This window comes from Tachysurus fulvidraco, chromosome 19 (assembly GCF_022655615.1).
Source record: "Tachysurus fulvidraco isolate hzauxx_2018 chromosome 19, HZAU_PFXX_2.0, whole genome shotgun sequence".
NCBI lineage: Eukaryota > Metazoa > Chordata > Actinopteri > Siluriformes > Bagridae > Tachysurus > Tachysurus fulvidraco.
The window spans coordinates 22,917,113-22,932,112 of record NC_062536.1 but is presented as its reverse complement, the minus strand read 5'-3'; the positions used below and the strand labels follow the sequence as shown (position 1 = coordinate 22,932,112).

The following is a 15,000-nucleotide window of genomic DNA, read 5'->3' as shown; positions in this document are numbered from 1 at the left end:
GTGGATCATTTAGGCCCCAGGATGTGGGCGGGGCTAACAGTAGTTATTATGCAAATGTGTTTGCACTTCACATGAGGTTGTGCTAATGGACTGTATCTAAGTGATGAAAGATCAGTACTCACACATTATACAGACAAGAGCAGGGTGGAAGTGTTCTGTAACTCAAGACCTGCAATGTGTGTGTGTGTGTGTGTGTGTGTGTGTGTGTGTGTGTGTGTGTGTGTGTGCGCGTGTTTGCAGGTTTTGAACGGAAGGAGGACATCTTACCTCAGAAAGAAGATTCGTCTCTGTCCATATCAAAAAGCAAGGTGACACAATGCCCAACTCACACACACACACACACACACACACACACACACACACACACACACACACACACACACACACACTCACTCTCACACACACACACACACACACACTCTCACACACACACAAACAAAGCATTGTCACTCTCTTGGAACAATTTTTTTGGTGTGTGTGTGTGTGTGTGTGTGTGTGTGTGTGTGTGTGTGTGTGTGTGTGTGTGTGTGTGTGTGATATGATTCTCAGTCTGAGTCTAAGCTGTATAATGGATCAGATAGAGATGTTTCAGCCTCAGCTAACAAGCTCACCAAGAAAGAGTCTCTCAAGGTAAGACACTACTACACCCTACACCTTACTACCTACACCCTACTCTCTACACCCTACTCCCTACACCTTACTCCCTACACCCTACTCCCTAAACCGCCTGTATCTGGGATCTTGTCCTTTCGATCATGACCCAAAGCTCATGACCATAGGTGAGGGTAGGAACGTAGATCGACTGGTAAATATATCGACTGCAGAAGATACACTGATCCGCCTGTCGATCTCCCGCTCCATCCTTCCCTCACTCGTGAACAAGACCCCAAGATACTTAAACTCCTCCACTTGAGGCAGGAGCTCTCCAGCAACCTGAAGGGGGCAAGCCACCCCTTTCCGACTGAGAACCATGGCCTCGGACTTGGAGGTGCTGATTCTCATCCCCGCCGCTTCACACTCGGCTGCAAACCGTCCCAGTGCACGCTGAAGGTCCTGATTTGATGAAGCCAACAGGACAACATCATCTGCAAAAAGCAGAGAAAAAATCCTGTGGTCCCCAAACCGGACTCCCTCCGGCCCCCGACTGCACCTAGAAATCCTGTCCATATAAATAATGAACAGGACGGGTGACAAAGGGCAGCCCTGCTGGTGTCCAACATGCACCGGGAACAAGTCTGACTTACTGCCGGCAAAGCGAACCAAACCTCTGCTCCGGTCATATAGGGACCGGACAGCCCTTAGCAGAGGGCAAACTCCCATGAACCCTCCAGCAACCTGGTGAGGGTGTAGAGATGGTCCAGTGTTCCGCGTCCGGGACGAAACCCGCAGTGTTCCTTCTGAATCCGAGGTTCGACTATCGTACAAATTCTCCTCTCCAGTACCCACAATGGACAATGGAAGTGGAGAACATGGTCCACTTGGACTCAATGTCTCCAAACCCCCCCGGGATCTGGTTGACGCTCTTCCAGAGGTGGGAGTTGAAGAGCTCTTTGACCGGAGACTCTGCCAAACGTTCCCAGGAGACCCTCACAGTACGTTTGGGTCTGCCAAGCCTGTCCAACTTCCTCCCCCGCCATCGGATCCAACTCACCACCAGGTGGTGATCGGTTGACAGCTCCGCCCCTCTCTTTACCCGAGTGTCCAAGAAATAAGATCGGAGGTCAGATGAAACAACCACAAAATCAATCATCGACCTCTGACCTAGGGTACCAGCTCAGGCTCCTTCCCCTCCAGCAAGGTGACATTCCATGTCCCTAGAGCCAGATTCCGTGTCCGGGGATTGGATCACCGAGGACCCCGCCTTCGACTGCCACCGCCATACCGGGCGATGTCACGGACCTTGTTTTATTTTTCCTCGTAAGGGGTTTTGAACCGCTCTTTTTCTGGCCCATCACCCAGGACCTGTTTGCCTTGGGAGACCCTACCAGGGGCAGAAAGCCCCAGACAACATAGCTCCTAGGATCATTCAGGCACGCAAACCTCTCCACCACAATAAGGTCGCTTCAACTTCTATAATCAGGTATAGTGGCTTCTTCCCTTAGCAGAAACCACTACACTGGACATAACGTCCTCTTAATAAGAAGATGGCAAATCAAGGGAATTAGTGAGTGAAGAATAAAGTGTGGTAATGTGACAGTTTATGTGTGTGTGTGTGTGTGTTGTGTGTGTGTGTGTGTGTAGGTCCAGAAGAAGAACTATAGGGAGGAGAAGAAGCGAGCAACTAAAGAGCTGCTGAGCACAATCACTGATCCCTCAGTTGTTGTCATGGCAGACTGGCTTAAGGTAAGTGTGTGGGAGTGTGTGTGTGTGTGTGTGTCAGGGTGGAGGTGACAGGTGTTGAGTCACTCTCACTTTCTGTCTTTTATAATTAATTTCCCTAATTAAATGACCGTATCAGTATGTATTAATGATGGCCCCCTGAGAATGGCCCTTAACCCTCGAATACTTAGGTGTTTAAAATCAGATAAAAATGTAAGGTGTATTCTGTAAATGTAAGATTCCAACTCTGTGTGTGTGTGTGTGTGTGTGTGTGTGTGTGTGTGTGTGTGTGTGTGTGTGTGTGTGTGTGTGTGTGTGTGTGTGACAGATCCGTGGCTCTTTGAAGAGCTGGACAAAGCTGTGGTGTGTGTTGAAGCCAGGTGTGTTACTGATCTATAAGAGTCAGAAAAGTGACCAGTGGGTTGGGACGGTGCTACTGAGCGCGTGCGAACTAATCGAGAGGCCGTCAAAGAAAAACGGCTTCTGCTTTAAGCTGTTCCACCCACTGGAACAGTCCATATGGGCCATCAAGGTATTCTATATATCCTGTATTCTATATATCCTGTATTCTATATATCCTGTATTCTATATATCCTGTATTCTATATATCCTGTATTCTATATATCCTGTATTCTATATATCCTGTATTCTATATATCCTGTATTCTATATATCCTGTATTCTATATATCCTGTATTCTATATATCCTGTATTCTATATATTACACACACTCAACTTAACTTAGTTTATCCACATGGAACCACAAATAAGAGACTCCTGTGTTTGCGTTTTTACTGAGCATTCCAGCCTCATTCTGGGCTACAGAACAGTTTATAATGAACAGAGCAGTGCTGTGTGTGTGTATCAGTCATGAGCTAAGTGGGGACACTGGGACAGGTTTTTCATTCTGTTCTCATTCTTACTGTCCCACACTTAGTGTCTCACACTTACTGTCCCACACTTACTCTTACTGTCCCACACTTACTGTCCCACTCTTACTGTCCCACACTTACTCTTAGTGTCCCACACTTACTGTCCCACACTTACTCTTACTGTCCCACACTTACACTTACTGTCCCACTCTTACTGTCCCACACTTACTCTTAGTGTCTCACACTTACTGTCCCACACTTACACTTACTGTCCCACTCTTACTGTCCCACACTTACTCTTAGTGTCTCACACTTACTGTCCCACACTTACACTTACTGTCCCACACTTACACTTACTGTCCCACTCTTACTGTCCCACACTTACTCTTAGTGTCTCACACTTACTGTCCCACACTTACTGTCCCACACTTAGTGTCCAACACTTACTAAACAACCTACTAGGTGGCCTAGTTGCATGTCATCACCCAAACAGAGTTATGAATTAACATTATAGACAAGTTTTTGTCCAAAGGCTTAATACGTGGGCATGTGGTAGCCTAGTGGTTAAGGTGTTGGGCGACCAATCGGAAGGTTGTGAATTCGATCCCTGGTCCACCAAGCTGCCACTGTTGGGCCCCTGAGCAAGGCCCTTAACCCTCAATTGCTCGGTTGTATAAAAATGAGATAATGTAAGTTGTTCTGGATATAAGGGTGTCTGCTAAATGCTGGAAATGTACACACATGGACAAAATTGTTGGTACCCTTCGGTCAATGAAAGAAAAACTAACAATGGTCACAGAAAAACTTTAATCTGACAAAAGTAATAATAAATAAAAATTCTGTGATTGTTAACCAATGAAAGTCAGACATTGCATTTCAGCCACGCTTCAACAGAATTATTTAAATAAATAAACTCATGGAACAGGCCTAGACAAAAATGATGGCACCCCTAACTTAATATTTTGCTGCACAACCTTTTGAGGTGATCAGACGATTCCTGTAACTGTCACTGAGATTTCTGCAGCTCTCAGCAGGTATTTTGTCCCTCTCCTCATGAGCAAACTGCTCCATTTGTTTCTGGTTAGAAGGATGTCTTTTCCAGACGACATGTTTCAGCTCCTTAGGGTGCTCAATAGGATTGAGGTCAGGGCTCATGGAAGGCCACTTTAGAATAGTCCAGTGTTTTCCTCATAGCCAGTCTCGGGTGTTTTTAGCTGTGCTTTGGGTCATTGTCCTGTTACAAGACCCATGACCTGCGACTGAGACCAAACTTTCTGACACTGGCCAGCACATTTCTCTTTAGAATCCCTTGATAGTCTTCAGATGACATCGTACCCTGCACAGATTCGACACCCTGTGCCAGATGCAGCAAAGCAGCCCCAGAACATAACAGAGCCTCCTCCATGTTTCACAGTAGCGACGGTCTTCTTTTCTTGATATGCTTCATTTTTCCGTCTGTGAACATAGAGCTGATGTGCCTTGGCAAAAAGTTCCATTTTTTGTCTCATCTGTCCATAGGACATTCTCCCAGAAGCTTTGTGGCTCGTCAACATGTAGTTTGGCATATTCCAGTCTAGCTTAATGATCTGTGTCCTCCTTGGTCGTCTCCCATGTAGTCTCCACTGTGGCTCAAACAACAACGCATGGTGCGATCTGACACTGATGTTCCTTGAGCATGAAGTTCACCTTGGATCTCTTTAGAAGTCTTTCTGGGCTCTTTTGTTAAAATTTGGATTACAGTTTCCTCTGGTCCATGTTGAGTGTGTGTACACACCATGTCACCAGACATCACAGTGACTACCTGGAGCCCTATATATAGGCCCACTGACTGATTGTAGACACCCGTGATGCTAATTAGTGGACACACCTTGAATGAACATGTCCCTTTGGTCACATTATTTTCAGTCTTTTCTAGGGGTGCCATCATTTTTGTCTAGGCCTGTTCCATGAGTTTATTTTTTTTAATAATTCCGTTGAAGCGTGGTTTAAAAGCAATGTCTGACTTTCACTGGTTAACTTTCACAGAATTTTTATTTATTATTACTTTTGTCAGATTAAAGTTTTTTCTGTGACCATTGTGAGTTTTTCTTTAATTGACCGAAGGGTGCCAACAATTCTGTCCATGTGTGTAATAAGAATTTTGAAATATCAGGAATTTCTGACCAAGACGTTCCACAAAGACACAACAACAGCACAGAACTTTTCAGTAGTCTTTCTGCTTCCTGACAAAAACAACTCCGTGGATTTTGTTGTACACTTCACTTACACTCCACATACACTCCTAACATTGTAGTCAGAAGTGAATGATGTAATTGTGTGTGTGTGTGTGTGTGTGTGTGTGTGTGTGTGTATATGTGTGTGTGTGTGTGTATGTGTGTGTGTGTGTGTGTGTGTATGTGTGTGTGTGTGTGTGTGTGTGTATGTGTGTGTGTGTGTGAGTGTGTATGTGTGTGTGTGTGTGTGTGTGTGTGTGTGTATGTGTGTGTGTGTGTGTGTGTGTGTGTGTGTGTGTGTGTGTGTGTGTGTGTGTGTGTGTGACAGGGCCCTAAAGGAGAGACTGTTGGTTCCATCACACAGCCTCTACCCAGCAGTCACCTGATATTTCGAGCTGCCTCAGAGTCAGATGGTAACGTACACACATTGACACACAGACTCTGTCTTAACAAAAAATAGTCGAACACGCTAATATTTTGTTGGATTGCATTTTGCTTTGATTATGATTCTTAGGGCGCTTTCACACCTGCCTTGTTTAGTTCGGTTGAATCGTACCAGAGTTCGATTGCTCATGTGGTGCGGTTCGTTTGGGCAGGTGAGAACGCAGCAACCGAACTCTGGTGCGCACCAAAAGCTCCTTGAAGAGGTGGTCTGTAGGCTTTCAGACGAACTCTGGTACGGTTTGTTTTTGGTGAGAACATGGTCCGAGATCGAATAGACCTAACTGCAAAATGTATTGTGCATTTTGGACTAAAGCAGCTGCCGTAGTGGGTCGTGGCAATATTTTCGGAAGATGAGCATGTCACAGTAAAAGTAATGCTCGCCGCCTCCTGAAGTGTCTCGCGATGCGTCTTCACCGTTTGCGGTGCATTAAAACGATATTTTCAAGCCGCATCCGCGCTTCATTCTGAAAAAGAAGACTTTACATAGAACGCTGTATACAAGCGATGTAGTAGATTACAACCACCAACATAATCACAGCACACAGTCGTCTCTCCATGGTGTGTGTATGCTGTATATTCCTGTAGTTTACTCTTTTTGTTTACTTCCGGAGTTTCGTTGGAATTTCCCGCACGTTTATTCTGACCGATCAAGAAGCAGTTTAGTAAATACGCTCAAAGACGTGTGGCCAATGAGTGATGTGGATGTTATCACATGACTGCATGTTGGTTCGTTTCAACTGGTGCGGAACAGAACGATCAGTGTGGTGTGGAAAGGAACCAAAACTGATAAAAAGCTACAATGGGTCATGTATTGCTTTTGGTCCGGACAAATGAACCGAACTGTAGGTGTGAAAGCGTCCTTATTTTCTGTGGCATCATTTTGATAACCTTAAGCAATGTCACTGAATTTATTTCCTTCCAGAGTTTCATGAATTTCTCTCCAAGATCTTGTATTGATGATGGGAGAGTCGGACCTCTGTGTGTAGTCTTCTGCAGCACATCCCCAAAGTTCTCAATGGGGTGTGGTGGAAGTTTTAAAAATAAATAACACAATAGTTGGCAGGAGCAAGAGTACAAATGTTCACAGTTTATTTATACTGATGTTACATTGATGTTACTGTGATTAAACCTGATGTCTCCTGGTCACTATAACCTCACTGAGGTCTACATGAGCTGGAGCCTCGAGTCTCACCATCTTATGTCTAGCTCCTAGTCACACACAGGGACATCAGAACTTTACCTTTCTTGTAATATTGTACACACTGAACACAATTTGACTCCATATAATTCTGACCTCGTCATCTTGGAATATATGAAAAAATAATCCAGTGAGAAACCTGGTCATTCAGTAACTTTAGGTCATCAGCTGACATTTTTTGTGCATGTAACATTGCTGAAACTGAGAAACTGAAGCAGCCCCAGATCATCACACTGCAATACAGTATTACCAAAATATCACGATACTCAGGTGCATCAATATTTTCTTACTCCCTACTTTATTCTCCTTAGGAAATTAAAACTTTTTTCTGATGAGCCTCAGTGATAAGTGATTTTCTTCATGCTACAAAGCAGCTTAGTCCCAATCCATTTAGTTCTCTTCACATTGAAAGTGACATACGGCTAAGTACGGTGACCCAGAATTTGTTCTTTGCATTTGACCCATCCAAAGTGCACACACACAGCAGTGAACACACACAGTGCGGCGCCCGGAGAGCAGTTGGGGGGTTCGGTGCCTTGCTCAAGGGCACCTCAGTCGTGGCCGGCCCGAGACTCGAACCCACAACCTTCGGATTACGAGTCAGACTCTCTAACCATTAGGCCACGACTTGCCCGTTGTACATGTTAAGTTCTACTGAATACAAACACACACAGAGTTATACATTATAATGTTATAGCTGATTGCAGTGTGTGTGTGTGTGTGTGTGTGTGTGTGTGTGTGTGTGTGTGTGTGTGTGTGTGTGTGTGTAGGTCGTTGCTGGATGGACGCTCTTGAACTGGCTCTGAAATGTTCCAGTCTGCTAAAGAGAACAATGATCCGTGAGGGAAAAGAGGAAACAACTGAACACACACACATCAACTTCTACAGCCTGTTGAGATCACACAACCTGCAGTAAGAACTGCCCCTATGCCACAGATCAACACCTCATGGACATATACATACAAAATAACACGCTCTTGTACCAGAACTTTACAGTAGATCTGAAATGTTTATCTTCCAGTTTTGTAAATCTGTTAATAATGATGATTATATTTAATCTCATTAACCGATCTCACACACACACACACACACACACACACACACACACACACACACACACACACACACACACACACTTCTGTACTGTAACGAGAAAGTATACTTATGTCAGATGTGATGTAAAGGAACAAGAAAAGCTAAGATGCTAAAAGCTAACCGTGACAGAGCACCTAGCTTAACTAAACATCATATAAACAAGTGTGATGGGTTCCATGTGTTTGTGGTCCCTCTTTGTAGTGAAAGTGACCAGTTTAAGGATGAGCTGAACTCAGATAAGTCAGATAGAGAGATAGAGCAGGACGAGTGGGAGAAAAGTGATGAGAGCGACAGTGACACCAGCGAACGACAGGAAGAATCGTATGCAGACCTGGAACATGACACACTGAGGGAAACTCTTTACATGGAGCAGAGCCATGAGGAGCTGGGCGAGGTGTGTGTGTGTGTGTGTGTGTGTGTGTGTGTGTGTGTGTGTGTGTGTGTGTGTGTGTGTGTGTGTGTATCAGTGTTTTTGTGTGACTTGTGTAGATGGCAACTGTCTGTTTATTAGTGCTTGTGTGTTTGTTAATAATTTGTGTAGATGAAATGTCACTGTTTTTATGAATGGTGTGTGTGTGTGTGTGTGTGTGTGTGTGTGTGTGTGTGTGTGTGTGTGTGTGTGTGTGTGTGTGTGTGTGTGTGTTCACAGGCAGGTGAGGCATCTCAGACAGAAACAGTGTCTGAGGAGAATAAGTCTCTGATCTGGACACTGCTAAAACAGGTTCGACCTGGAATGGATCTGTCCAAAGTGGTCTTGCCCACGTTCATCCTGGAGCCCAGATCATTCCTGGACAAACTGTCTGACTACTATTACCATGCTGACTTCCTGTCTGAGTGAGTGTGTGTACACACCAGCAGTTATGGCTTTACAGATCAGCTCTCACTTCTCCTATGGTTCATAAAATGGTTAAAGATCTTAAGGTTATGGTGTTAGAATGGGGGAAAGATCAGGTGTAGCTGGTTGGAGAACCAGGAAAGATCAGGTGTAGCTGGTTGGAGAACCAGGAAAGATCAGGTGTAGCTGGTTGGAGAACCAGGAAAGATCAGGTTTAGCTGGTTGGAGAACCAGGAAAGATCAGGTGTAGCTGGTTGGAGAACCAGGAGTTCCACAGTCCCTGACAAAAGTCTTGTCACTCGTGTACAAATTGACCCGAAGTGCCACTGGAATATATTTCTAATCAAGAAATGGCTCATTTTAATCCCAACAGCTTTTGTAATAATGTTTCAGTGTAAAAAGTATTCTAATATTCACAGCTTGGTAAAGCCCATTGGGTCAATGTTTGCGAAGACATAAGTCTTGTCGTCTTTGTCATATGAGCTTCACCTGTGACTAATAATGGATCAATTAGGTCTCAGGTGTGTATAAAAAGAACCCCAGTACACTAGACCTTCACATCGACTGCAACTAGACCTCTGCAAACATGCCTAAGATTCACCCTGAGACAAAAGTTTTGTTTATCAAGAGGCTGAAGACCAGATCCACTGCTGATGTGGCAGACACCTTCAGTGTGTCTCAGTGTCATGTACAGAGGATAAAAAAAAGATGTGAAGAGACTGGAGACGTTTTGGACAAGCCCAGGTCAGGCAGCCCCCGCAAGACAACTGCTCGAGAGGACCATTTGTTGGCTGAAAAATCCAAGGCCAGCCCATTTTCCACTGCAGCAGAGCTCCACGAGACCTGGTCACCTGAAGTCCCTGTGTCAACCAGAACAGTTTGTCGGATTCTGTCTCGAAATGGCCTCCATGCTCGAGTCAGTGAGCAGAAGCCAGCACTAAACAAAACCCTGTGGCATTTGCTAAGGCCCACAGCCTGCTAAAAGGATGGACGCTGGAAAAGTGGCAGAAGGTGGATTTTTCAGATGAATCTTCTGTTGAATTACACCACAGTCACCACAAATATTGCAGGAGACCTACTGGAGGCCGCATGAGTCTGAGATTCACCCAGAAAACAGTGAAGTTTGGTGACGGTAAAATCATGGTCTGGGGTTACATCCAGTATGGGGGCGTGCGAGAGATCTGCAGAGTGGAAGGCTACATCATGCGAGAGATCTGCTACATCAATAGTCTAAAATACCAAGAAATCTTAGCTACCTCTTATATTCCCAACCATAAGGCCAAAGAGGCCAAACTCTGCAGCAGGATGATGCTCCATCGCATACTTCCATCTTCACAAAGTTCCTCAAGGTGAAGATCAAGATGCTCCAGGATTGGCCAGTCTGGTCACCAGACATGAACATCATAGAGCATATGTGTTGTAGGATGAAAGAGGAAGCTTGGGAGACGAAACCAAAGAGTATTGATGAAGACTGCTTTCTTTGCTATTCCTGATGACGTCATCAATAAATTGTGTGAATCCAATCTTTTTTCAGTGCAACTAATTTATTTCAGTGCATTAAACATCATTTGGGAGGGTTTTAGCTTTTCGTATGAGCTACGTCTAACACCAGTTAGGTCATTAAAGGTCAGGTTAATGGCAGGAGTTTCTACAAAATAGATAAGCGACACGACTTTTGTCAGGAGCTCTAAAAGCGTTTATGTTCAATTTATTACGTATTGTTAAGAGAAAGCTTTCATTTATTTGGTTTTTAAGGATTTCTTGTGTTTAAGAGCATTGTAGAGTTTGAGTTGTGTGTCTGTGTGTGTGTGAGTGTGTGTGAGTGAGTTCGTGTGTGTGAGTTAGTGTGTGTGTGTGTTTCTGTGTGTGTGTGTGTGAGTTAGTGTGTGAGTGATTGTGTCTGTGTGTGTGTGAGTTAGTGTGTGAGTGAGTGTGTCTGTGTGTGTGTGAGTTAGTGTGTGAGTGTGTGTGGGAGTAAGTGTGAGTGAGAGTGAGTGTGTGTGGGAGTAAGTGTGAATGAGTGGGAGTGAGTGAGTGGGAGTGAGTGAGTGAGAGTGTGTGTGAGTGAGTGTGAGTGAGAGTGAGTGAGAGTGTGAGTGTGAGTGTGAGTGAGTGAGTGTGAGTGTGAGTGAGTGTGAGTGAGTGTGAGTGAGTGTGTGTGAGTGAGTGTGAGTGTGAGTGTGAGTGAGTGTGAGTGAGTGAGTGTGAGTGAGTGTGAGTGTGAGTGTGAGTGAGTGAGTGTGTGTGAGTGAGTGTGAGTGAGTGTGAGTGAGTGTGAGTGAGTGAGTGATCAGATGTTTCTCTCTCTGTGTGTGTTCAGGGCAGCATTAGAAGAAAACGCCTATAACCGCATAAAGAAGGTGGTGAAGTGGTACATCTCTGGGTTCTACAAGAAACCACAAGTAAAGTATCATCAGCTCAGCAGTACAGAGTACAGACTCCATTACTACAAGTGTCTTATGTGTGTGTGTGTGTGTGTGTGTGTGTGTGTGTGTGTGTGTGTTTAGGGTCTGAAGAAACCATACAACCCCATCTTAGGAGAAACATTTCGTTGCATGTGGATTCACCCAAAGACCAACAGCAAAACATTTTACATTGCAGAGCAGGTACACACACACACACACACACACACACACACATAAACATACACATAAACACACACACACACACACACACACACACACACACACACACACACATAAACATACACACACACACATAAACATACACACACACACACACACACACACACATAAACATACACACACACACACACACACACACACATAAACATATACACACACACACACACACATAAACATACACACACACTCACACACACATACACTCACACACACACATACATACACTCACACACACACACACACTCACATACACACACACACACTCACACACACACTGCTTCTGAGGTGTGATCTCTTTTTTAGGTTTCTCATCATCCTCCAGTTTCTGCCTTCTATGTCAGTAACAGGAAGGACGGATTCTGTCTGAGTGGGAGCATCCTGGCCAAATCAAAGTTCTACGGTATTTACAATGTCCCTTCTTTGTTTATCTCTTCTGTTGTTGTTGTTGTTGTTGTTGTTGTTGTGTGTGTGTGTGTGTGTGTGTGTGTGTGTGTGTGTGTGTGTGTGTGTGTGTGTGTGTGTGAGTGTGTGTGTGTATGTATGTGAGTGTGTGTGTGTATGTATGTGAGTGTGTGTGTGTGTGTGTGTGTGTGTGTGTGTGTGTGTGTGTGTGTGTGTGTGTGCACTGTGCATATATGTATTTCTGTTTCACTTTCAGGAAATTCTCTGTCAGCTATTTTGGATGGAGAAGCCAGACTGACCTTCCTAAACCGAGGAGAAGATTACATCATGAACATGCCATATGCACACTGCAAAGGTAACACACACTTACAGTCACACACACACCTCGTGGTGTATATACATACATATATGTGTGTGTGTGTGTGTGTGTGTGTGTGTGTGTGTGTGTGTGTGCGCGTGCATCAGGTATCCTGTATGGGACGATGACGCTGGAGCTTGCAGGTCAGGTCACCATCTCCTGTGAAAAAACAGGCTACAGTGCACAACTGGAGTTCAAACTGAAGGTGTGTGTTGGGGTGTGTGTGTGTGTGTGTGTGTGTGTGTGTGTGTGTGTGTGTGTGTGTGTGGAGTGGGGGTTGTACTTTGGATTACCATTCTTATTCCATAATGCATCATGATGTCTCTCCCATCAGCCGTTTCTTGGCAGTAGTGACAGTGTGAATCAGATCAGTGGCAAAATTAAACTGGGGAAGGAAGTGCTGGCAACACTGGAGGGACACTGGGTAAGTGTGTGTGTGTTTGTGTTGTTGTGTGTGCGTGTGTGTGTGTGTCCTGAGACATGCCCCACGGTAAACATGGGGTTTAATATTATCCTGACATTAAAAGTCCACCCGCATGTTTTGTGTCCACTGAAATGTAACTTTAGTCCTATTCAGACTGGATTAGTTTAACGTGGGGATGTGGGGGGTAAAGTAATTATTACCACAGCTTCTCAGTGTGTTTAGTCCCGTCCGAATGCAGGTTATGGCGTTTACCTTCTGTAAAAAGGTCCGGAAAAGTGACCTCAGGTGATACTGATAACGTCCGAATCGACCCGCTGTAAATGTGTACGGTAAAATTCCCTCATTTCCTGTTTAAAAGTAGTTTTTGGCGCATTAAGTTGTCTGTTTGCGCACGTGATAACGGGAAGCGACGTCATATGCACATGACGACAAGGAGGTTACTGTGGTGCGTAAAGCGAGTCTCCCCCCCCCCCCCCACTTCTGCTAGTTTTACTGAGATGTCTTGTCCTGTACGAATTGGCCAATTAATATTACAGATGTCCTGAGGTAAAGTCGCATTACTCCACGTCCCCACGTAAAACTAATCCCGTCCGAATAGGGCTTAAGTCTTTATTGTGTTGTATTTAACTAGAGCTGAGTAAAAGCAGCACTGAAACACAACATGGGACTCTTCACTTGGGCATTTTACTGTATGACCATTTAATAATTGTGTTTGAAGTTTATTATTATAATTATTTAATCAGTCAGATTACAATTATGTTTTTATTGTTATGGGTGGATCGAGATTTGTCAGAATGTGCATTGTAGGCCTACATACTGCTGGACCAGCTCATGATGTGGTGGAGCAGCTCATGATGTGGTGGAGCAGCTCATGATGTGGTGGAGCAGCTCATGATGTGGTGGAGCAGCTCATGATGTGCTGGAGTAGGTCATGATGTGGTGGAGCAGCTCATGATGTGCTGGAGTAGCTCATGATGTGGTGGAGCAGCTCATGATGTGGTGGAGCAGCTCATGATGTGCTGGAGCAGCTCATGATGTGCTGGAGCAGCTCATGATGTGCTGGAGCAGCTCATGATGTGGTGGAGCAGCTCATGATGTGCTGGAGTAGCTCATGCTGTGGTGGAGCAGCTCATGCTGTGCTGGAGCAGCTCATGCTGTGGTGGAGCAGCTCATGCTGTGGTGGAGCAGCTCATGCTGTGGTGGAGCAGCTCATGATGTGCTGGAGTAGGTCATGATGTGGTGGAGCAGCTCATGATGTGCTGGAGCAGCTCATGATGTGCTGGAGCAGCTCATGATGTGGTGGAGCAGCTCATGATGTGCTGGAGTAGCTCATGCTGTGGTGGAGCAGCTCATGCTGTGCTGGAGCAGGTCATGCTGTGGTGGAGCAGCTCATGCTGCGGTGGAGCAGCTCATGCTGTGGTGGAGCAGCTCATGCTGTGGTGGAGCAGCTCATGCTGTAGTGGAGCAGCTCATGCTGTGGTGGAGCAGGTCATGATGTGAGATCTTGGCCAAGAGTTACTCAGATGGCTTGTATTAAACCACACTTATCTGTTTATATTACATTCTATTTGTAACAGTTTTAATAATGAACACAAAGCAGCTTTACAGGAATATAAATGTCCAGAATATAAATAACAGAGTTTATCATTTATATAGAATAAAATATATAGGACCAGACTGACAGGGAACCTGGGAATCATCTGGGTGACACCAGGGAGCGGTATACAGCTCACAATCATCTACATTGTCATCCTGAGCTTTTCTGTAAACAGCATCCATAATTTATTTATGTAAATGATGTCCATGATGTAATGATGTCCACGATGACAGAAGAGTTGGACTTCTGAGCATAGTTTTCTGGTAACTGGGGCATCTTTAACAGCAATTATAGCCCCTAACAGGCTGAGACTCAGACTGGTGTAATAAGTCCCCAGGATGCAGGTGCAGTTTACCAGAAGGTCAGTGAAGCCCCTTTGGAGGCAGACCTGGATGAATACGTGTTGAAAATGGAGGGCAGTTTGTTTATGTATTCTTCTTCTACTGCTAACTTCAGGGCATGTGTTCCTTCTCACAGGACAGTGAGATCTTCATGAATGATAAAAAGTCAGCCGTATACGAGACGTTCTGGAACCCGACTCTGGAGCTCCGTCAGAGCCGCCTGACCCGCTGCACTGTCACCCCGGAGGAACAGGGGGA

The 15,000-nt window shown here is 45.0% G+C and overlaps 1 protein-coding gene across 8 annotated transcripts in view; it reads left to right on the top strand.

Moving 5' to 3' along the window:
* osbpl8 (oxysterol binding protein-like 8) overlaps positions 1–15,000 on the top strand; it is a 36,697-nt gene that overhangs the window by 18,391 nt on the left and 3,306 nt on the right. For 7 of the 8 annotated variants that reach the window (XM_027159583.2, XM_027159582.2, XM_027159580.2 and 4 more), the window contains 15 exons: positions 241–308; positions 550–630; positions 2,242–2,343; positions 2,648–2,851; positions 5,732–5,816; positions 7,816–7,957; positions 8,342–8,534; positions 8,790–8,974; positions 11,296–11,377; positions 11,483–11,581; positions 11,924–12,020; positions 12,279–12,377; positions 12,488–12,585; positions 12,715–12,804; positions 14,879–15,000. The exon at positions 14,879–15,000 is cut by the window's right edge and continues 15 nt beyond it. In XM_027159583.2, the coding sequence (XP_027015384.1) occupies positions 241–308; positions 550–630; positions 2,242–2,343; positions 2,648–2,851; positions 5,732–5,816; positions 7,816–7,957; positions 8,342–8,534; positions 8,790–8,974; positions 11,296–11,377; positions 11,483–11,581; positions 11,924–12,020; positions 12,279–12,377; positions 12,488–12,585; positions 12,715–12,804; positions 14,879–15,000 (1,747 nt within the window). The remainder of the gene's footprint in view (positions 1–240; positions 309–549; positions 631–2,241; positions 2,344–2,647; positions 2,852–5,731; positions 5,817–7,815; positions 7,958–8,341; positions 8,535–8,789; positions 8,975–11,295; positions 11,378–11,482; positions 11,582–11,923; positions 12,021–12,278; positions 12,378–12,487; positions 12,586–12,714; positions 12,805–14,878) is intronic. The other variant, XM_047803765.1, reaches the window with a different exon arrangement.